At 45.1% G+C, this 24,354-nt stretch overlaps 1 protein-coding gene and 1 long non-coding RNA gene across 8 annotated transcripts in view; one reads left to right on the top strand and one right to left on the bottom strand.

The window, feature by feature from the left end:
* LOC142813828 (uncharacterized) overlaps positions 1-11,725 on the top strand; it is a 32,455-nt gene extending 20,730 nt beyond the window's left edge. Inside the window, exon 5 of the long non-coding RNA XR_012894690.1 lies at positions 10,425-11,725. This is a non-coding gene — a long non-coding RNA (uncharacterized LOC142813828). The remainder of the gene's footprint in view (positions 1-10,424) is intronic.
* LOC119172939 (uncharacterized) overlaps positions 1-24,354 on the bottom strand; it is a 1,216,589-nt gene that overhangs the window by 19,703 nt on the left and 1,172,532 nt on the right. For 6 of the 7 annotated variants that reach the window (XM_075891711.1, XM_075891710.1, XM_075891713.1 and 3 more), the window contains 3 exons: positions 12,944-13,045; positions 11,719-11,817; positions 152-237 (listed from right to left, as the gene is read on the bottom strand). In XM_075891711.1, coding sequence (XP_075747826.1) covers positions 152-237; positions 11,719-11,817; positions 12,944-13,045 — 287 coding nt within the window. The remainder of the gene's footprint in view (positions 1-151; positions 238-11,718; positions 11,818-12,943; positions 13,046-24,354) is intronic. The other variant, XM_075891712.1, reaches the window with a different exon arrangement.

The following is a 24,354-nucleotide window of genomic DNA, read 5'->3' as shown; positions in this document are numbered from 1 at the left end:
ATGCCGATTTCTCAGCAAGCACACTATCACGAGGTCTTACTGTACAAAGGCACCAATATTCTTCAATTGATCTATATGCACATCTTGAAATTGCACATTATGCCACCTAAAAGTTGTAGCTAAGAGTCCAAACTCCATAAGAGCTCATTACCTGACTTCTTCGTTGTCCTCGAACTCACTGAGACAGATGGTGCACTTCTCAATGTTGTCCTCACTGTCACCACCACTTCGTAGAATCTGGAGAGAAATGTTACATTCGTTATCACGAGGCAGGCAGCTAGGCTTAAATACAAGCGAGCATGAAAAGCCTTTTGTATCCATGCTGCATCCTTCTGGTGACTACCTATTGTCAAATAATCAATCCACCACTCAGTAGAATACACAATTTCTACAGAAAAGCTTTGACCGAATTGCATATATGGAGCAAGCGATCAGCATTCTCAACTAAGGATTAGCAACAGTAGCCTGTGGTTTCAGAGGGGTGGATGAAGTCTACACTTACACATGTATAAATAGGGAACTAACTAAGAGTCAAAGTCTGATCAAGCAATAATTTGTCTATACAATTTCAATCTAAAATTAATTTATTTGTTTTTAAAATTTTAAGTATGCCAATGTGTCAGCAATTATGCAAGCAGCATCACTAGTGTTGGTTGCTTGTTCTTTCAGGCAATTATTTGCAAGATTCAGGAAACTCTAGGCCACCTTTAACAGCCTCTTCCCCATTCTTGCATCTTCATAGCACATTACCACATATCATCTAAATTGTAGAAGAATATATGAACAGACTTAACATGCTTTACAAGAAATTATTCTTACGACCTTGCTACAGGAGCAAACCTACCATAACATTGAGCGAATTCAGTGTGTGGTGTACACGTATCCCGAAGGAGTACGGCCACCAGCGTGGGTCCGGTCTTAGCGAGCCGCAGGCACGCATTAACCGTCGCCGTGGCGAGAACACGATACTGCTCAAAGTCGCAAAACTTTATTGTGGCACCATCAAACGCATTACAGCCCGTTGCAAAAAGACGCGACGGGAAAGCGAATAGGCTTATCCACGCCACCGGCATTAAGTACTACACAGGGTGCCACGAGCACGTCTCCGCGGTAAAGGTGACCCACGGAGACACCGGGACCAAGGTCCGGTTGCTCGAGCGAGGGCAAAGGCGCTCGCGTTGGCTTCGGAGGAAGACGGGTCGGCGTAGCCAGGCCACGCACTAGGACACCGTACCGCCCTTCGGTCGTGAGTACGCAGCGGGGCAACAAAAGGTGAGCTTTGCCTCGGGAGCGAGGCGCCATCAGCGAAGTCCGACGAGCCCCGAGCGACACGGACGGAAAAGATTGCGTGGCTCACCGTTTGCAGTCCCGGAGAGTATCTGTCTGTCTGCTCCCGACGCAGCGCGCGAAAACCTCTCGGGAGGCTCCACTCACGGCACCACAGTCAACATGCGCTACCGGGTGAGGGAGTTAAACGTCACTCCACTCTCTCAGCGAGGCTGACAGCAAAGGAGGGCAGACATGTCGGGACATAAGAACGGCAGAAGAGGCGGCAAAGCCCGCGCAAAGGCAGCGGGCTAGCCTCAATTCCCTCAAGTGCTAGTGGCACGCTGTCAGATTGAAAGGTTTCAACATAAGCAGCTGAGAGAGCTAACGAGTGAGTATGTTCTATGAGCTTGCCTTGCTGCATTAAAGTATACAACGCCAAGTATAAATCAAAGTCGGTAGCACCTGTCTGAACACTGTGATAGAAGCACACACTTTGCACAAGTTTGCCTCGGATGCCATTCCATCTTTTTCCGACTAGCAATCGAAGGCGTCAGTTATGAGAGAAATTGGCAAACACAACGTATATGCAGCCTATGAGCACAGAGTCATAATTCATTAAATGTGCACCCGCCATGGCACTCCAGCTGTTCACCACACGTCGTATCATCATATTCCATTAAAAAGAAGCTAGTTTAAATGCACCACTTTCAACTTTTAAAGTAAAACTGCATTAATTCCAACTCAGTTATTTCAAAATTCTACTTGATTCGAAATATTTTCGTGGTCCCCTAATTCGTAATGTACTAATACTGAGTGGATAATTTGAAGGGGCAGGACACACCAGTGCAGTTAATTAAAAAACTATGGGTGCCACCTGCTAATTCCTGATAACGATTGCACCGAAAATTCACGGAAACGATGGCCTTAAAGAGCCACAAGGCAATGCAATGCGGCAATACTAATGAGCGCCAGCTTCAGCATCCCATCCTCGCTACTTCCAGCAAAATGTCTCGTGGTCAGCTGTAATGTGTGCCTGCGGAAAACAAACTTCACTGCAATATAGCAGTGACGGAACGTGCGAGCAGCTTATTGCATGCTTCTAGCAACATCAGTGCATCATGATTTATCCATTCTTTCTGGGAATGAAAATAAATTGATCAAAGACAGTTTAGCGGAATTTGCGATGTATGCGAACCTCCGATTGCGGGTTGCCCCAGCGTTCAGCGCACTTTCACTGCTAGTGAAATTCTTGCTTGCCATGCCTATTTGAAAAACTGAGTTTGAAAGTTTCAATGATCGTGTTTTCTAGCAAAAATTCACCAAGAATTTAATAATACTGGCCATTATTAAATTCCTTATTTAACCAGAAAGAATGGGCGAATGACCGCTGACTTAGAGTGAGGAGCAGGTGACATGCTGCCCCTGTGTCACTACTGTGTTGCAGCAAAGACGTCTTGTTTCTGCAGGTGCGCATGACAGTCGACATAATTCATAGCATTTTTTTTTTGCATTTGGGGCAAAATTGGGACCAGGTGTTACTAGAAAACATAACCCTTGAAGTCGCAAACTAGCCGGCACAGCAAACAACCAGCCCTGATTACTTCGAATAGTTCTAAGTTCCTTGCATCCCACTTTTTGTACGTTCCATTAATTAAAAAACCTGCTTATTTCAAAGATTTTTCACGGTCCCAATGATTTCGAACTAAAGAGGCTTTACTGTACGAGCGCTTGCGATTGAAATCGAAGCTAAGAAGGATTACATTTAGCAGTCGGGATTAGCTCAGTTGCGAAAACTGCAACATGAAGACAACTATGATGAAAAAAACTTAGGCTGGAAGCTCACGTGACACTCTTCATACTAAAAGGAGCCTGCTGCACAAACCTGCATCAAGACGATGGGACACTTCAATAAATGCAATAATTCTAGTCAAGTCAATTATTAAGGGATGTGGTTACCATAACCACTATGGGCAAGACTGCTGTCACTATCAACACAATTGTGTATTGTGGCAGTAGAGTTATGAAAGTGTGCAGCTGACAGTGTCACAAACAACAAAATGCAAGAATAAAGGCCATAGAAGTGCAATTATGAAATAAGCATTGCTTCAATTGATTATTTGTTTGTTCCTCACTGCTTGTTAGATTACCAACTGGCCCAGCCTCATCTATCCTTAATGTTGATGGCCACAATAATGCAGACTTCCTTTTAGTGCGATGCTGATGACTGTTTTGCACTTGGCGGGTGCTGCCATATGCATACAATTGTGGACAGGAGTGTTGTAGCTCGTGCGAGTCGGTCATCTATGAACTTAGCTTGTGTTAGTGCAGTAGGTATTAGAAGGAAACACAACACAGACGTAAAGAAGATAGACGCACGTCTGTGTCGTGTTCCCTTCTTATATGTGCTGCACTAATACAACCGAAGTACACTTGGTGGCACCAATAGGTTGAGTCGAAAATCTTGGATTTTCAATATTGTCACGTCACTCCAGGAGGTGTCGACAAGGTTTATTGACGTCAGAGCAACAGGGCTCTAACCAAGCGCATCGGTTGGGCTTGTTTGCCAGAGCGGGCCCACGTGCACTTCTTTCTTCTCTGTGGTGTGAGCCTTCACCTTGGCATACGACTCACTACTAGAAGTAGGTGGCAATATTCCTCCTCAACAAAAAAAAAGAGCATCATCCCGATGCTGTAAAGTTATTGCCAAAAAAAACCAAAACAAAGTAGTTTAAACAATGAAAAAGGGCACCAATAATCAAATGTTAGACGCGATAAGTTCACCAATGATGAGGCAATTGTCGGAGCACAAATAAAAAAAAAACCCAGGAAAAGTGGTCTTTTAGAAATGCGCAAAATAAGGCTTCATGTGCACCACGTGAACTATGTCAGAGGTCGGTTGTTTTCGTTGTACCCATCGTGACGACGTAGCGTCCGCAACCACTTCGTAGTTTACGTCGCTCATGCAGCGTAATACTTTATACGGACCGAAGTATCTGCTGAGCAACTTTTCGGAGAGGCCACGGCGTCGAACAGGGGTCCAAACCTAAACTTGGTCTCCCGGACTATAAGATACGTCATTGTGACGCATATTGTAACGTCGCGCATTGACCTGTTGCTGCTGACCAATGTGTAGCCGGGCAAGCTGGCGAGTTTCCTCGGCAGGCTCTGCAAATTCTTCTGCGTCAGTTGTTAATTGATCGGCATCTTCACAAGGAAGCATCGCATCCAGCACCGTCTGAACTTCGCGGCCGTAGAGAAGTCGAAACGGTGTAAATCGGGTTGTTTCTTGAACGGCGGTGTTATAAGCGAACATCACATAAGGCAAAATGCGATCCTATGTTTTGTGTTGGAGGTCGATGTACATGGAGATCATGTTTGTGACTGTCTTATTTAGTCGCTCGGTTAAGTCGTTGCTCTGCGGATGGTAAGCAGTCGTCGTTCAATGCCTAGTGTTACTTAGCCAAAAAACTTCATCAATAAGCTGTGCAGTGAACGCTGTTCCTCTGTCAGTTAACACTGTAGATGGAGCACCGTGGCGCAGAACAATGTGGCACATGAAGAACTGTGCTACCTCAGAAGCCGTGGCTCGTGGTATCGCCTGTGTCTCAGCATAACGGGTCAAATAGTCAGTTGCAACAATGACCCATTTGTTGCCGTTGGACGATAAAGGAAATGGGCCGAGAATGTCCATGCCGACTTGGTCAAATGGCTTGTGGGGTGGATCAATTGGCTGAAGTAATCCAGCCGGCTTGCTTGGTGGCGACTTTCGACGCTGGCATTCACGACAGCTTTTAACGTACTGCTTCACGCTTGCCGAAAAGTCCGGGCCAGTAGTACGCCTCACTTACTCTGGCGAGCATTCGCGAGTAACCTAGATGACCAGATGTGGGCTCGTCATGACACGCAGAGAGAACTTCGTCCCGCATGTCCTTTGGAACGACGAGGAGGTAAGCGCGGCTCGTAGAATGGGCGTTTTTTTGTACAGGAGGCAGAAAAACGTCACGACTCGGGGGCAGAAAGACGTCACGACGCGAGATAGATGACGAGATATAACGGCGCTATGACCCTCCAGATAGTCGATGAGCGGTCGAATCTCTTCATCCTCTCGCTGGCGTCTGCTCAAGTCAGATGAGCTAAGGAGGCCGAGGAAACCGTCATCGTCCTCTTCTTGATTGACTAAAGATGCATGCGACAGCGTATCAGCGTCTTCATGCTTCCGTCCAGACTTATATACGATGGTCACATCAAATTTCTGTAGACACAAGCTCCATCGGGCCAGTCGTCCAGAGGGATCACGAACGTTTACCAACCAGCAGAGGGCATGGTGGTCCGTCACCACTTTAAATGGACGACCATAGAGGAACGGGCGAAACTTGGTGATCGCCCACACTGCTGCGAGACACTCTTTCTCTGTGATCGTGTAATTCACCTCGGTACAGGACAGTGAGCGGCTGTCATAGGCTATGACTCGTTCTTTGCCGTGTTGATGCTGGACGAGCACTGCGCCGAGGCCGATGTTACTGGCGTCAGTGTGCACCTCTGTGTCAGCATCATCGTCAAAATGCGCAAGAACAGGGGCTGACTGCATCGGCTGTCGTAGCTCGGCAAAAGCAGCCTGTTGCTCAGTAGCCCATACAAACGGTGTGTCGTCGCGTATAAGGCGAGTCAAGGATTCCGCTATCTTCGAAAACCCTCTAATAAATTGTTGATAATAGGCGCACAAGCCTAGAAAGCGCTGAACAGTCTTTTTGTCTGTTGGATGCGGAAACGCGGCTACAGCGGCAAGTTTGTCGGGGTCGGGTCAGACTCCTTTGGCGTTGACTACATGGCCAAGGAATTTGAGCTCTTCATAACCAAAGTGACACTTCTGCGGTTTGAGTGTAAGATCTGCTGATTGAATAGCCTGTAGCACACTCCTGAGGCGGTGAAGATGTTGCTGGAAGGTTTCAGAAAAAACGGCAACATCATCAAGGTATACGAGACAAGTTGGCCACTTCAGACCAGTAAGCACAGTGTCCATCATTCGCTGGAAGGTTGCAGGCGCTGAGCACAAACCAAAAGGAAGGACTCGAAATTCATACAGGCCATCAGGGGTCACAAAAGTCGTTTTCTCGCGGTCTCGCTCGTCAACCTCAATCTGCCAGTACTCGCTTTTTAAATCCAAAGAGGAAAAATAGTGGGCGCGGCGTAATCTGTCTAACGAGTCATCGATGTGTGGCAGCGGGTACACGTCCTTTTTAGTCACGCTGTTCAGCTTCCGATAATCAACGCAAAAACGTAGTGTTCCGTCTTTCTTCTTGACTAGGACGACTGGGGAGGACCACGCACTGTTGGAAGGCTCGACGATGCCGTCGTCAAGTATTTCTCGAACTTGCGTACGAATGGCTTCTCGTTCCTTCGCTGACACACGGTAAGGCTGTTGGTGTACTGGGCGGGCATCGTCGTAAGTGATGATTCTGTGCCTAGTGATCGAAGTCTGGTGCACCTTAGAGGAAGCAGCGAAGCATGACTTGAATTCAAGCAAGAGTTTTCGCAGTGCTGTCTGGTTTTCTGATGTGAGGTTAGAATTAATATCGATATTGTTTAGAGGCGTATTGTTGGCCTCCACTGCGTCCGATGAGAAGCAGATGGGAACGGTTCCTAATTCATCTGCAAATGCTAACGAGTGCTACAAAAAAGGTGTCGGTGTTCGTTGCTGAAATTTGTAACGAACAGTTGAGATTGGCCATCACGTAGCTGTATGATACTCCTAGCCACACAAACACCTTGAGTCAGCAGGTGTTCAAAATTACTTTCTGCAATCGCTTCACCATTTCGCAATCCTCAGCATGTGACATCGACAATAACACTGGCTCTTGGAGGAAGCGTTATACTTTCAGCAGAAACACGAAGAACGTCGGTACGTTGTTGGTCGTCCTGCTTGTCGATTGCTCGGTCGGCTGAGAAGGTGATGCGATTCTCTTGAAGATCAATGACAGCTCCGTACTCCTGCAGGAAGTCAACACCAAGAATAACGTCGCGTGAACATTCATGGAGAACAGGGAAACTTTCTACAAAAGTATAACCGCAGACCCGAACTCTACTCGTGCAGGTTCCAAGCGGAGAGACGGTGTGGCCACCTGCCGTTCGAATCACGGAGCCATGCCAGGGCGTGACTACCTTCTTTAGTAGTCTGGTCATTTTCCCGCTTAGTATCGAATAGTCAGCCCCGGTATCAACTAAAGCACCTACTGCATAGCCGTCTATCAGCACCAGTATATCCAGAGAAAGCCGCACATATCGCTCAGTCGAATCTACACTCTTTACTGTTAGCGTCGATCGAAGGGCTTCAGCACGTCGACTGCCAGCGACCTCGCCTCCAAGGGTCGCTTGCGTTAGTTTTCCCGGCGGGGACTGGAGGACCGTGCGCCAGCATGGCGCTGTGGCGAAGATGAAAAGCGCCTCGGCGACGGTGAGCGCGACTGCCGTCCAGAAGGCGGTGGCATGCGCTGTTGAGCCAGGTAGTTCTCAATGTCCCAGGGTCGCTGGCCATACCGAGGAGGCGCTGAATACACTGAAAAGCCGCGCAGCCCGAGGCGCCGGTATGGACACTGGCGGTACAAATGGTCCGCTTCACCACAGTGGAAGCACAAAGGTCGGCGATCAGGAGTGTGCCAAACATCAGATTTCCGAGGCGAAGCACGTCTGTCGTCAAGGTAGTGTGCTGGTTTTTCCGCAAGATGCACAGGGCTGCCGTAAACGAGGGGTGGGGGCGTGCGTGTGTTCTCGTAGTACCGTAGAGGCTATGCCGACTGAAGTGAAACCGTAGGAGGTGCCTGAACAAACAGCGGGGAAGAGGAAGCTGGGTGCTTCAAGGCTTCCGCAGGTAGTCAGCCAGGGCGGGTGTGGCGTTATTCCGACTCACAGGGTCACGAAGGGAGTGATGCAGATCGTCCTTGACGATGCTTGCAATGGAACTCACCGTAGGTAGTGGTGGTGTGGCAGCCTTTTGCAGCTCCTCGCGTATAATGGAGCGGATAAGATCGCGCAGACACTCGGTGTTGCTCCCAATAGTCGTGAGAACTTGAGCAGTGGACGTGTTCACTTGCCCCTCATACAGGGTAGATCGATGCTGAAGCATCTTTTCCATCATGACGGCTTCGGACAAAAACTCGGCGACCGTGTTCGGAGGGCTCCGTACAAGGCCAGCGAAAAGCTGCTCTTTAACTCCCCGCATCAGGTGACGCACCTTCTTTTCTTCTGTCATACTCTGATCAGCCCGTCGGAACAGGCGCGTCATATCTTCCACGTAGGTCATGACAGTTTCATTGGGCATCTGGATTCGGGCTTGGATCGCTCGCTCTGCTCGTTCGTGGCGATCAGCACTTCTGTAAGTATCCAACACAGCCGGCGGCAGAATTCGGACCACGATGTCATCTGTTCCTCGTGATTTATGTACCAGGTACGTGCTCTATCCTCCAAAAAGAAGTACGCACGCCATAGTTTGCCCGCGTCAATCCAGTCGTTCAAAGCAGCCACGCGCTCGAAGTCGACCAACCAGTCCTCGACATCTTCGAGCTCGGTGCCATGAAACGGTGTCGGAACCTGTGGACTTTCGAGGGTGTACCGAGTCACCGGAGGGTTTTCTGTACCTGTTAAAGTGGTTTGAACGGACGTGCTCATCATACTTGTGTGAACTGTAGGGTCAGCTTCGGGTGGCAATCCCCGGATCCTGCGGCTTGTCCGATGAACTAGAGTGTTGACTCGCACTGGGCTTGTGGTGCCGCTTCCAGGAGGGGTCTGAAACATTCGTGACGGGCCTACCCCGCACCTCCACCAATTGTCACGTCACTCCGGGGGGTGTCGACAAGGTTTATTGACGTCAGAGCAACAGGGCTCTAACCAAGCGCGTCGGTTGGGCTTGTTTGCCAGAGCGGGCGCCACGATCACTTCTTTCTTCTCTGTGGTGTGAGCCTTCACCTTGGCAAACGACCCACTACTAGAAGTAGGTGGCAATATTAACAAAGTTCAAAGTAACAAGCTGTCAGAATAAATGAGCACTTTTTATTCGTGTCCACAATGTTAACTCAACAAATTTTTTTAAAACGAATATTACAGATTTGTTCACAAACCTCGGCATACCAGAACTATATTATAACCTCACCAAACAACTACACGTCAATGCAGAAACATTTATAAAAATGAGAGAAGAAAGCTATATCAGTTAAGCAGTATATACAAAAGAAATGAGTTATCACTACTGTTAGTTACTTCTAATTACATTGAATGGCATTAACAGCCAACATGAGCTAGTGCCGATATTACAGTTGAATCTCGATACTTCGAACTTGAAGAAGGCCGAAAATTTGTTCGTATTAAAAGAAGTTCAAATTAATGAAATGAACGGAGGGCTCAACATGCAGTGGCGCATGTGCATTGAGCTAACACACAAGGAGGAAATTTCAGAAGACTCTTGCCCAACATAACATACTATTAAGATTCAGAAGACTCGTTTTTTCACAAATTATAGAACATTGATCATTAATTGAGGTAATCGGTGATGCGCGTCTGCATATGTTGGCCTCTCCGCGAGTCAATCAATTTCGCACACAGCTTGCAAAGCATTTCTACTTCGGCTTCAGCATTCTCCTGGCAAGAGAAGTTGAGCGCGGCAATGTCCAGTGCTAACAGTCTTTAAAGACAACAGCAACGACTGCGTCTTCGCTGCTACCCTCTCTGCCACAGCCGGAGCATGGCCAGGATGACGAGAAAGGAGGAGTGTCTCCACGCGAAAAGAAGCAGATCGGCATTTTAGAGAGAACCAACACTCTACCACAACTTCTTCTTCTCCTTTTTTTTTTTTGCTCTCTTCGTGCACGGCGTTGAAAGGACAAGGGTCTCTACATGGCAGGGATGAGAAAGGGGGAAGCGTGGCACCGGCGCATCACAGATCGGCATTTGAGAGAGAGCCAACACTCCATGACGGCTTTCTTTTTTTTTTCCCCTCTCTCTTTTCGTGTGCCGCGTTGAAAGGATTGAAAAGAGGGTCTTTATGGGACAGAAACGAAAAAGGGAAAAGTGTGGAACAGGCGCGTCGCAGATCGGCATTTGAGAGAGAGCAAACATTCCGCCGCAGCCTTTTCTTTCTTTTTCTTCTTTTCCTTTTTCGTGCGCAGGGCTGAGGTGTCGGAGGTGCTGTCGCGGGATCGGGCATGGTGCTGAGGGCATTTTCGGAGCTCGGTATGTTCGAATTAACTGTCGCAAGTGCTTGTGCGATCGAATTACAGGGCATTTTGACTCATTGAAATATACATAGCTTTGACGGGACCAAAGCGTGAGTTTGAATTAACCGGAAGCTTGAATTAAGCATGTTCGAGTTAATGAGATTCGACTGCATAAGACTAAAATATGGCAGTCCTCAGACACCTGGCTTTGAAACCGATAGTTGAATGGAAGCTCATCTGGTCAGGAACAGACATGAAGACAATTAAAACACAATGACCAAGATTACAAAAAAACAAAAGCATGTCATTTCGACCCTTGTTAGAGAGCTTTATTCTTGTGAACATGGCTCCCATACAGGAGCTGAAACGTTGTGGTTTTATTTGCTTTTAATCGTAGCCAGTGTGTCATTTTAACCTTAGACACCTGGCTTTGAAACCGATAGTTGAATGGAAGCTCATCTGGTCAGGAACAGACATGAAGACAATTAAAACACAATGACCAAGATTACAAAAAAACAAAAGCATGTCATTTCGACCCTTGTTAGAGAGCTTTATTCTTGTGAACATGGCTCCCATACAGGAGCTGAAACGTTGTGGTTTTATTTGCTTTTAATCGTAGCCAGTGTGTCATTTTAACCTTAGAGTTCCTTAAATATACACTGGAGACACCTCTGGTGCCAGTGTCTATGGGAGCTGCAACGCATAGCGCTTCAGTGAGCATGGGAATGATGGGTAGTACCCGGATTTGTCTAATCTTCGTACTTCTGGCTCCATGCGTGTTTGTGTGGCTTGAAGCTGTTTCTTCACGAAAAAAAAATAAGCAAATGTTCAGTGGTTGCGCTTCACTACTTTATTCTTTTAGGCTTACCATTTCAAATAAGGTCACGAAGTTCAAAAGGGTTCGTTCTTTCTTTCGAAACAAAACCGAAACACAGCAATAAAAGAAGACACAAGCGCGATTTGGCGCTTACAAGCACGAAGACGAGGCAAATCCATGTACTACCCATCATTCCTAGTGTCGCTGAACGATCGCAGCGCCAGAGTCCCCCCTAGTTAATTTTAGAAAACTTCATGGTTGTAACTGTCGTTGCACCTGGCTCTGGAAGAAACGTTCACGCTTTTTTTTTCATTTCAGCCCCGGTTTCTTGGGTAGACGCCCTCTACCCAAGAACAAGGACTTTCTCGCACAAGTGATGGAAATCAACAGAAGGTAGAGAAAAAAAAAAAGAAAAAAAAAGACACCAACCTTTTCGTATTTGTGGGGAAACGTGTTTCGCTCAATGGTGTTTTGCGAAGCTCCGCGGTTCACGACCAAGCGACGGTGCTCAAACAACCGCACCGTTTCCTGAAAGACCAAGAAGCACAACTGACATTGACAACCGGGCTTATACGAATATTCGAGCACTTTGAACAAATAGTACAGCATTCGAATTCGCTTCGATTTGTTGAATTTAAATTCTTATAAATTTCAATGTATTTGAAATAGACGAACAGGCCAAGAACAACAACAGTAAGCATGCAACCCCCAGCAAAGGCGATTTCTCTGCTAAACCGTGCACACACCTATACAGGAAAAATTCGCAAAGCCTGATTTTCTAGGTAAGTGGATGTTTTACAATCACATAAATTCATCGTTCATTAAGCTTAAAGGCTTGTTATACCAGCTGATAAGTTTCGATAAGGAACAGAACATTTTAAACCCAACAAAATGTACCGGTTATCACTTCCATTCAATTGAATTTAACAAATCCTGCTGCGACTTAAAGTTACTTCCACTTTCTTTGAACCAAAGATTTGCACATGGCTTGTTTCAATTAAAAAAAAATAAAATGTTCTGCAGGTTAGTGGGGTTATGACAAATATACCCATTTTTCTGTACAATATGCGATATATACCGTATAAATTCCACTTGCATGGGATATATCAAGTTATACAACTAAATAACTGTTCATTTCAAATTCAATTCAAATCTAAAATAAAAAAAAAAAACAATTCGCACAAGCCTATAGTTTGCAGCATTATGTGTGGAGAACTGAACAAGTGCGTCACAAACTTCAGTGACTGCTCAGCTGTGCAAAACTTTTTGCAGCAGCGAACTTAATCGTTCACTTGCGCCAAAAGCATTACGTATTATATTATTATTGAGCAAGCCAAAATAAGCTAACAATTTGAATAAAGAACTAGCATTGCAAATTGTAAAAGTCTTTTTTTTTTAAAAAAAGAGGTCTCCTCCATCGTGCATTGCACTAATCTTGTTTCATATCAGTTATTAACTTCTTGCAGACAACCTCTTCCACATCCACAACCGAAACAGATTAAAAAAACTGGAAAGATCAGTTCCTTATTATCCAGACTACTATGACAAGGGAACAAAAACACATTGTAATGTGCTGAAAAGTTAACACTGGCTCTTCCACTGGTGCTTCATTTGTGCGTAATGCCACAAAATTGAAAATGCTGCCCAAACTCACCTGAACATCCCTCGACAGCAGGGGCATGTATTGGGGCAGTGAGACATACTGAGGAATATCGGAGAGCACTGAAATGGCATACAGGTTCGGGAACCTCTGCTGCTGCGCACAGAAAGAAAAAAAAACAGATTCACCAACCTTAGAACAGAGGGGCCTCCATTAAAACCGAGACTGTTGGCAGCTCTCTAATAACTTATGCACATACAGGGAAACTTGACATGTTCAGTATTCTAGTATTGTCAAACTCTGATATATTGAATCTAAAGAACATTACAATGAAGTTCTATACAATATAGATAGCCTGAAATAAATTAAAATTTATGCATAAAACTATAGGTATTCAAGGGCTTTTTACAGCTATTCAATTTTGTTAAATGTGGGTTCGATATATATGCAGGCTTGCTGTATGGGTTTTAATTTAACTTTGTTTAGCTTGCACAAAAAATGGACCAAAAAAAAAAATGGACAAGCCCAACTATCAGTTTTACTGTATAGGTTATTGCATAATACTGGGTTATCGGAGGTTGGTAGTAACATGTAAAGCTTCGTATGTGTGGCTTTTCATCCTGAATGAGCACTCATGCAGTTATAACTAAAAAAACAAAAACAGGCAACGCATTCATATTAGTGCAATCGAAAATTTACTCCAGCAGTAAGGTGGATAAAAAACTATCGTAACAGTCCTCCATCAATGTGGCTGATGTTTCTGCCAACAAATGGCACCACTGATCTGGCAGTTCACATTTGTGCCTCCAGACACCCAGTAATAAATACAAGTGCTAAGATACTGGCTATCAACGAAAAAAGAGAGAGAGAGAGAGAGAAGAAAATGTTGAAGATGGTATTGGGTAGAAAATGCTTCATGCAATGTAAGTAGTTAGCATGTTGCAGTTTCTCTGAATAGGTCCACTACTTGCACAGCAAAGAATGAAATACAGAAATGTAAAGATAGGTGCTTACAAGGTTAACTCATTTGTGATTACAAGTAGCGAGGGTGTCAATAATAGAAAACAAGCAGATATATCTTTGAATATCTTACTACAGTCGATTCTCATTAATTTGAAAAGGCTTAATTCGAACTTTTTGTTAATTTGAACTCCCGCTGAGGTCCCGTCGAAGCAATTTGTATTCCAATGGGTGAAAATGCCCTGCAATTCGAACGCGCAAACATCTGTGACGGTTAATTCGAACAATTGCACTTCAAAAATGCCCTCAGCACCACGCCCAATCTTGCGGCGGCACCTCTGACACCTCAACCCTGCGGGCGAAGGAAAAAAAGAAAAGAAAAGGCTGCAGTGGAATGTTTACTTTCTCTCAAATGCAGAGCTGCGACGCGCCTGTGCCATGCGTCCCCCTTCTCCTTCCAACGACGTGCGCGAAGAGAGAAAGAAAAAGAGAGAGAGAGAAAAGAAAGCAAGCTGCCGTAGTGTGTTAGTTATCTCTCAAATGCCGATCTATTCTCCACGTGGAGACGCTCCTCCTTTCTCGTCACATCTGGCCACGCTGCGGCTATGACAAAGAGGGTTGTAGTGGAGACGCAGTCATCCTCATCTTTAGAAAGTGTCGCCCTGGACATTGCCGTGCGCAACTTCCCTTGAAAGAAGAATGCTGAAGCCGAAGTAGAAATGCCTTGCATGCTGTGTGCGAAATTGACTCGCTGCAAGGGAAACGATTCCAGACGCGCATCACCGGTTATTTCAATTAATGACGGATGTCCTGTAATTTGTGATTTGCAAGTTTTCAGAAACTTCCCCCTCATGTGTTAGCTCAATGCACACGTGCCACTGCATTGTGAGCCCTCCGTTCATTTAGCTTTCATCAATTTGAACTTTTAATTTGAACAAATTTTCGGGCCTTTTTGAGCTCGAATTATCGAGATTCGGCTGTTCAACCACACAAAAAAGAACAAACCCTGAGACACCCGGGAAAAGAAGAAGGGAAAGAAACGAACTTATCGTGACTACATAACACATGGGCAGGCAACATCAAAACATTTCTACTCCTAATGCAAAGCAAATGTTTGTGAATCCTATCGCCTTCTTCACGCACAATACCTGCTACCTTGACAATGGTGGCGGCTTGTTCATCCCCCCCCCCCCCTGAGTTGGCAGATAGCATTAGTCTTTTCGAAACACAGAATGCAACAAGACACATGGCAACGAACAAAAATTATGGTATAATAAACATTCACGAGTGAAACCCCAAATTGAAATTGGCTCGCCCACAAACGTTCAACTTACGATAACTTTTATTCAAATGGGTTCAGAACAGTCACCGAACAGTAAGAACAGTTTACCGAAATGAGTTCCGATTCTTGAATACAGCAATAAGCAAATTTATTTGTAACTTCTAAAAATTCATTTGTAAGAAAGATCTTGTTCCGAAAATCACACAAGAAATCCTTTGTATTTTAGTCTTGAACTACACATTACACTAGAAAAATAAATTACGGCATACTAGAAATGAGCCCAGAAATATAGATAAACTAAGTTTCATTTAAATTGATCAAAAAATAAAAAAAATAAAAAAAAATCTAAAGCAGTGTAGACCCTTTGCCTCAAAAAAATGCAGCCATTGCAGACAGCACTGTTGAGCTTAGCAGTGCAACAGCTTAGCCACTAAGCTGTCACGGCAGATTGCTGGTGTCACCTCGAAGACTGTTGCTTCCGAGATGTCAGTGCACGAGCTTTGAGTGTAACACTTCATTTGCTTCTAGCTTGTTGCACATGTGGATTTAGACACAATTGCACAACGAATGTGGCAATGCCCAGCACGTTGCAGCAAGTCGGCCAAAGCATCATCACTCACCACATTACGGGGCAGGGCCAACGTCAAGGGCGTGAAGGAGTGCAACTGCGGAGGCGTTGATGGGTGGTGGTAGTGGTGCTGGTGAATGTGGTGAGGCAGGTGGGCGTGGCCCCCACTTGCCTCCCAAGCACTAAAATATGGAAGGGATCGACAACAGGGAATCAACACAGGCATATATCCGCTGAACCCTCGGAGAATGGAAAGCTTCCATATCAGGGTCAATGCTCAAGTGGAACAGCTACCTATAATATAATACGATTAGTTTCGTACTTGAATTTTGCACCACTATTCATCTCTCACTTTTCATTGAATTCCTGCTAAACAGAACATATCGCACTTGTCCTTTCCATTTCCACCTGCAAGCTCCAATTTAGTAGTTGGCATAACAGACCAATCTAACTGGACAAATAAAGCAGCAATTGTTCTTAACCAATTAGAGCACTGAACAAAAATATTCTGTAATAAAAAATTTTTTTGACGATTTACTTGGAAATCATAACATCATAGCATGGCTGGCTAGACGAATGCCTGCTGTTATGAGACGGCTAAAGGTCTTGAGACTAGCAGGGCATGGGCACATGCTTCAATCTCCAAGAGACGTAATTCGTTTTGTTTCATTCTATTTTTTTCAGAGTGAGCTTTGAGAAAAGCAGGGACCCCGTCTGCAGATGCAGTCAGCACCTTGAGTGCCCCACAGTGGAGATTATGTGCCCTGAACCTTCTGTTATGCTGAAACACAATTTTTCAAATGGGGTCATTCACGGACGATGTAGGTGCTCTGAGCAGGTCCCCCTCAGAAAAAAAAAAGAAAAAAAAGACATCCCTGGCGTAAGCAGCCTAAACCACCTTGAGAGCAGCCCGACAACAGAGCCAGAGGGGCGAGAACAATACTCCTTGCCGGAGTGCCAGTCGGCGTATCGTGCGTGCCCGTAAGTGTTCTCTGACCCCAACAATGCTTCCTTCACCACTGCAACATCACAAGTGTGTCCCCTGTCTACCTTAAGCTGCAGGAAATGTCGGCTGCATCAGGCTACTCGAATAAACACGCACCTTTACTTTAAAACCGAGTTAACATATCTTCTAGGCAACGCTCCCTCCTAATAATCGGTCAGAGGAGGCCTCACATACAGCAATGTCAAACAACACAAGCATCTAGAGTCTCCAAATTTGGTGGCAGGGATACTTTAAGGTTGGGCAGACACAGAAACGAGAGAAATTAAGACGGCGCACATAGTGCATCTGAGGTGTCCTTGACTTACTTCTCTGGTGTCCACATTTGCACGCAGTCTTTCTAACATGACAAGTTGAACGAGCCATAATGCATACCGTATAATGCCGCATATAAGACAATTAAAAAAAAAATTAAAGCCCCAAGTTTAGGGGTGTAGGCTTATACGTGGATTTTTACATGACGAGAGGGGGGGGGGTAAAAAAAGAAACGTAAGGCAATCAACGTTTACCAAGGTTGTTACTATTACTATGCACCTATTTTATATTTATAATGTAGCAAGAGCGATTAAAATTAATATATTTTACTCCGTTTCTAAATACATTACTAAGTGCTCTGGTGGATCAACGAGACGAAAGCAGCCTCTAGAGATCCTCTTGCACGCATAATTCTCGGAGGCCGGACGAAGAGCTTCGGCTTTTGCATGGGCTTTGAATCGGTTCGCAACCTGCGCTGGAGAGCATTATGGGCGGTGCGCATTATTTCTGCACAGGCTCAGCAAGTTCACGCTGTGCTTACATTTTCTGGGTCCCTTCGCTCTATCCCGCATCAAAATGGCTTCAATGCATTGACGTTGCTACAATGCAATATTCTAGAGAAAGGCGACCCTTCACACTGAATCGACAAGCAATATTTCAGAGGAGCATGAATTTGGCGTCCCGGGAAAATGTGCGCGATGTTGGCGTTAAAAAAAGGGACAAACTTTTTGCGTGCGCTGGATGGCGAAAATCGTTCCAATGACCGAAAGGAGGTGAATACCCTGCCATCCAAGAACTGTCGACGAATGGGTTGGTGAACAGCAGGAGAAAGGCCCGAGCGCGTCTTACAAGCACATTCAGGTGCAGGCTCGACATGTTGCAAATGGATTGAAAATCGCCTGCAGTGAATTTAAAATTTCGAAGAAATGGGTGACTAATTTACAGAATCGGCATGGGCTCAGCCTGATGCGGTGCACGACTATTTGTTGAAAGCCACCGGAGGAATATGACGAAGAAGGAAGCCTTCTTGAACTTCGTCCGTGAACAGAAGATAAAACACGCCTACACGCTCGGCCATATCGGCAACGACGATCAAGCACCTGCCTGGTTTGATATGCCAAGCAAACGAACCGTGTCAGCAAAAGGTGAGTGGCAAGTGCACCTGACAACTACTGGCAATGAGCACAATTGTTTTAAGGTAATGCTGTGCTGCACTGCCGACGGCCACAAGCTGCGAGCTTTTATCATTTTCAAGCAGTAGACGATGCGCAAAGAGAAATTCCCCCCTAAAGCCAATGTTCGCGTCAACGAGAAGGCATTTTTCAAGGAAGAGATTGTGTTGAAATGGTTACGCCTCGTCTGGCTGTGCCACCCAGGTGGTCTTTTCAGGCCCAAAAGCATGCTTGTTCCGATGGCACATCATGGAATGCGTGAGCATAGTTTTTGCGAAGTGCGAGATCACAAATCCTACATGAAGGCTCAAGTTGTAGTTTGCTGGCAATAAATTTTTTGTTTTGTCAATGCGTTTAATTTTTTAATTTACTTGCAGATTTTTTCCCGATTTCAAGGCCAAAAGTTGGGGCGGTTGTGTTATGTTCGGAGTAGACTTATACGCGGCAATATACTGTAGTTCTACCACATTCCCGAAAAGTCGAATTGTAACGCACCCAGTGGGTGATGGGATGACCACTTCGGCCTGAACGTTGGGGTCCAGCACAACCGCCTCTCTAGCCACCTGAAGGCCCGGGGGTGGGGTCGCTGCATCTGCCTGGCATCCGCCACCATTCTCCGCAGACAAAGAGGATCCCACTCCCCGGCCACTGCCATCGAGGCCAGCTGGGAATGCTGCTGCTGCGTCCCTCGTGCCCTGTGCCAAGAGGGCACCGGAGGCCCTTTGTTCTGCGCACACGAAGACCCCATCCAGTCCCACTGGCAAAGGCAGTCCCTCAGTTGGTGAAGGAGGTACGACGGCAGCTGCTGCGGCTATGGCAACGGCGACAGCAGAACCTGCTGCAAGCCCCGCAGCTGCTCGCTGGGCTTCCATCATGCGCTGCAGGGCCAACGCCTCTTGCTGCCTGCAAGGACAGAAAACGACATCATTCGTGAGCAAGTGAGAGCACAAAGATTACGACATGCAAGGCTTTTCCCTGTGAAAGAGCCAATCTACTGGTATAACCCAGACCTGGCTTAAAAAAAAAAAAAGAGAGTACACACTTGTCAAGGTATACAGCTGACTCTTGTAAAACAAAACCTGAAGAGACTGGAAAATGTGTTCTGTTCAACAGCAGTTCCGTTTACTGGGGGATGAATAAGGGCAAAGAATCCAAGTATGTAAATCGTGCTAAGGCAGCTGTTCCATTCAAGCAGCTGTTCCATTTAAGAGGACATGCAAGTTGAAAAACTAAAGTTTTTTTTTGCAAAATTACATTTACAAACTTTTATCTGAAGCTTAGTTGTTATAATTTCATGATAAAAAAAACTGTGAACTGTAATTAAACTTCAAGTATGTTAAAATTGCTCTCAAAGAGTGTAGGGTGGCTACGAAGAAATAAAAAGAGCTCATTGTCTAGAGTCCCCTGGAAATTGTCAGCTGGCTGCTTGCCATTGAATTTTGCAAGAGGAGTTCCCAAAAGCTACACGATCAAAATAACCATGATTGCCAAACTCTCGTGACGACAGAAATCATCTTAAAAAACATATTTTCTGCATAGATGAGCTTTCACTTGTATCTTCAAAATGCATTTTTCTTAGAATCCAGTTCTAAGCAACTTCTCATAGCCCAATCGGGACGAAATTTCGCCCACATAATTATTAGGACTGTATGTGAAGGGTGCAATACCGCCTTTAATACTTGATATCACCTATATAATTACTACAAACCTACAGTAAGCAATTAGTATGAGCTTGGGATTCTAAGAATTCTCACATTCCAATTTGTCGTGCTCATTAAATTGCCGAAGTCCTTTCTTGATACTTATTTGATACTTGATGTCATGATTTTGCTCCTTCTGCTGGGGCCCTTAAATGAGCCTGCAGTATTTTGTAAATAAAAATAAAATTTGCATTCTACAGTTAACGTAAAGTAATACGAGTCATTATTGGCTCAAAAACCTATAGTGGAATAAAAGGTTTGTCCAAAATGAACTATACTTTGCAGATTGTCATGGCATAAAACAAAAACTGCGCTAGTTTCTAAAGAAGTCTAATTAGCTAATGAAAATCAGCCTAAAAAGACTATATATACAGCAAAAAATTGATTTGCGTGGGCTACATAGCAATGCAACATTTTTTTCCCCCAGATCGCATCTCCCTTTAACAAAGTTCTGTTAATCGAGAAGCTACTGTATTGTCGAAAGACGAGTGCTGCATGTTGCTCTGCATCTCTTCACAATCTTATACCGTTGGAGAGCTTTGCAGGGCGCATGCTCTAAGGAGCAGTTCTTGCCTACCCATTTGTCTATTACATCAGTGTCTCTTATAGAGATGTTCAACTGTATCCACGCGACTTTCAACTTTCTTTCACACGAGCCGAGCTCCTTTGTGGCCGTAAACGATAGATAGGCGCCTTCTCCAAGACCTCCCTACTTTCACTGCATGTGCACATGCCTGCCTGCTCGGAACTTCACTTCAAAAACCCCAACCCTCCCCCACACCCCACCCAAAACAAAAATGCGCCAGCTGGAGATAATGCTTCATCCCACCATCTCCAAAGATTTCACAGGCTGTGCCTGTCCATAAGAGCACTATATTCAAAGGGTTCTTTTCCTTAGTTCAATCTCCACTTTACTAGAACAAATTCCTGGTCTGTTGAAAATTCGGAATAGTGAGCTTTAACATTAAAAAAATTAGAACTAAGAAAACAAGATTTTTCTTATGTGTGTTCAGCTTAATTTGTCTGATCAGCATGCCGAGGCCCAGAGAACATTTTAATATCATGGAGAATAAAAAAATCGCAAACTGAAACTGCAAGAAGGTAATACTTCACATCCAAAGCAGTAACATTGTAACACAACAACCATATTTTCTCGCATATGTGAGGGTGCGGGTCATCTCTGAATTATCTGGAAGCAGAGGTCAGCTTCACGGCAATGCATGGCCTGCTGAGCAGTCCGCGTTTCCATCTGCATCGTTTGGTGCAAAGCCAATAAAAGCCAACACAGGCCATAATCAGATCCCATCTGTAGCATGTCGATTCACTTTTTGTGTGCTTTGTTTGACTTGGTCAACAACGCCACAACAGCGATTTGACAACGTCTGTTTCTAAGTCAGGTTTGACCAATTTGCAACGTTGATCAGCCTTGTCTGGTGAGGCACCATGAGTGGGCCACAGCGCGAAAAAAAATCTCGAGATCATAGCTGCTGCGAGGAGCCACGACGTCAACAAGTCCTGTACTTGTGACTGGTGTAAAAAAAAAGGCCTCTCTCAAAAGTACACGCAAAAATAAAGCGAGGATTTCGCGGACCGAAGACTGGTGACTGTACCCCCTTCTTGAGACGCAGTTAGTCAAATTGATTGAAAAACAGAGGATTCGTGGCCATGCTGTGTCAAAGAAGATGGCGCAAATGGAAGCGCTAATGTTGGCCTGCGAGATAAGCATCTCACGTGAGTTTCATGTGAGCTGTGTATGGCTGTGTCATGACCAGGCCAGGGGCGATTCTGGCCGACGTGGTGGCAGCAGAAACAGTGGCGAGTCGGGTGATGATTGAAGGAACGGAATTGGTGCCATCAACATTGCGGCAATTGCTTCAAATAAACTTCTTTTGTAAACGAGATTGTGACTGTGCAGTTGCGACTATAAGCATGCGGGCTATACGTGAGGATTTTTTTCTTTCTTTTTTCGGGGAGTTCAAAGTTAGAGAGGCGGGTTATATGCAAGAAAGTACGTGAACTCAAGTAATACAATTAGTGGTGCATTTTACTGGTCATTTTGGAGCACTAATGTCACATTCAGCTCGTCAATATGAAGCTCTTCGAGATTGGCCCACCGGTTCTTTCAGAGCACCACGCTCCATCTTGAAGGGCAACGAAAATCTCATCACACGATTTGCACTTCGTTTGTTTGCAACAGAAGACGCAGCAATAGCCTACGAATGCACGTGCAAGCAGCTGCGGCACATTAGACTAGGACGACCATGATCTGGCTCAGATCAAGAGCATGCGCCGCATTGTTGCGCGCATGCTCTTGATCTAAGTCAAAGCAGTGAGCAGTCAGAGCATCGAGTCAGAGCACTGATGCCCAGCCAAATGTGCCAGAAGACAAGACAATGGCCCTTCTAGTATAACGTGCTCGCATATCTCAATTTGAATCGTTCCCATAAGCAGGCTAATATGCAAAAATGTGGCCCTCACCTTTGCATGTACAGGGAGTGCTGGTACATGCACTGCCTCTGCATCTCTTGCATTCTCTGCTGAGTCTGAAGGGAAGAACACAGAACGAACAGAGAAGTTTTAACAAGACCATGCAAAAACATAGAAACTATGCTTGAAAGGAGTACACACAGAAAACCTTGAAGGCCAGGTAATTTGTGAGATTTCTATGTGTGGACACCCACACCTAATAAAAATATTACTGGCTGATACAGCATAGGACAAACTCAACTTTGAAGTGTAAGCTACACAAATGAGCAGAAAACTGGGCACCTCACACCACCGACATGAACTCCATTTTAATGTAGACAACCGACATCCCAATATATCACAAGTTTGGACTGGCTGATGTGCATCCTCCCAGAGCTCTATATGTCGCAGTTGTCACAAGATGCTCAGGTGCAGGTGATGCCACGTGCATTGCTATTTTGCGTACTCACATGGTCGCCTGAGTTTACAAAACCAACCCGCTTCTCTCAACACTCCCCTCTCATATCGAAGCTGTGGCTAGGCACTATAGAAACGTCTCCATAAAATCATCACACGCTCGAGCAAAGAAGGCTTCTTCTAGCCATAGGAAGTCACAGTGCGACTAGGACAATAGAAGAACAACACGTAGGCAAGATAGACGAGCGCCGCTCTTCGACCACGTTGTTGGACCAGCCCTGTTGAGTGTTCGTACATAGTCACAGTCGTACCGTGCCTTTTTACGGCTATGAACCAGCTCGCCCAGACCAAAGTCTCGCTTCTTTTAGCCATGATAAGTGGGAAAGTAGCTATTTATTGCAAGTGAAAAAATGAGACCAAATGTTTGTGTCTGTATTTCTTTGAATGCAGCTGTCTTCTATCAATTATGACAATATAAACACACCATAAAATATGGAGTTTAAGAGAGAAGAAAAAATTAATTGTCATATGTCAATCTAACTGACAATGACAACAAGATATGAAATGGCTACAAAGTCAGCATACCTATAGCTAACTCAAAATTTTATTGAACCTAACTATATTTAGACCTTTTTATCATAGTGGCAACAATCCTAATGCGTGCGTGCAAGCACAGTAGAGTACCTGAAACATACTTAAAATTTTAATAATAGCAGATGTGAGAATTGACTTTAATATAAAATAATTTTTTTGCCTATTTCAATGCAATTATATGTGCAACTTTACTAAGTGACAGCCGAAAATAACTTAGCAAAAAACTGGGAGACCCTTAAAGGGACACTGAAGTCAAATAATTTTACGCCGAGTGAAAGCTCAATGTATGATAACATCTGAAACGACAATATTATAAACAGCAGTGCTCTGCTTATGAGCAATTTCGTTAAATTCACAAGAATACAAGCACCGCTGCAGGACATTCTCAAAATGATCCCAATGTTATCAGACGAACCACCTGCAATTGATCACTAGTAATCTATCCAGCAGCACTAAAAAGAACCTTCTGTGCACCAAGAGACGCAATAAAATACTGCTTGTTGGTTTATTTTTGAATCATGAAAGAAAGAATCGCCGGACATGACTATGGGGAATGGCGCGACATCGCTGGCCTGGAGTGACCAGACCATTTGCCAACATCGTCTGTATCATATCGTCCGCATCTTGTCTTGTCACATCGTTCTAGTGCACAGGCGTACGGTACCCAACCCACTATGACGATTCGCGATTCTTTTCATGTTTAGAACCTTATCTCGCTCACTTCGCACTCGGCTCAGCATACCCTGAGCGTAAAACGTAAAACGGCTAAGCGTAAAAACGGCTGTTAATTTGCACGGAACGAATCACAAAATATCCAAGTCGGTGAGGCCACGAAAACACCCCAGCGCAATAACACGATTCTTTGACCACAGCCACCAATTCTTTGAACACCACCGCACGCGCCGATCCAGGCAGCCGTCCATAGACCTGTGCGCACGTCTGCGGGCATGTTGCGCGTTTCGCTGACCTTTCAAGCAAGCTGCCCGATCTGCCTCGTTCCCGCGTGTTTTTGTTTTCAAGGTCTCCTTCTTGCCGTATCCTCCCTTCT

The sequence above is a fragment of the Rhipicephalus microplus genome, chromosome 4 (assembly GCF_043290135.1).
Source record: "Rhipicephalus microplus isolate Deutch F79 chromosome 4, USDA_Rmic, whole genome shotgun sequence".
Classification (NCBI taxonomy): domain Eukaryota; kingdom Metazoa; phylum Arthropoda; class Arachnida; order Ixodida; family Ixodidae; genus Rhipicephalus; species Rhipicephalus microplus.
This window is presented reverse-complemented; position numbering and strand designations above follow the sequence as displayed.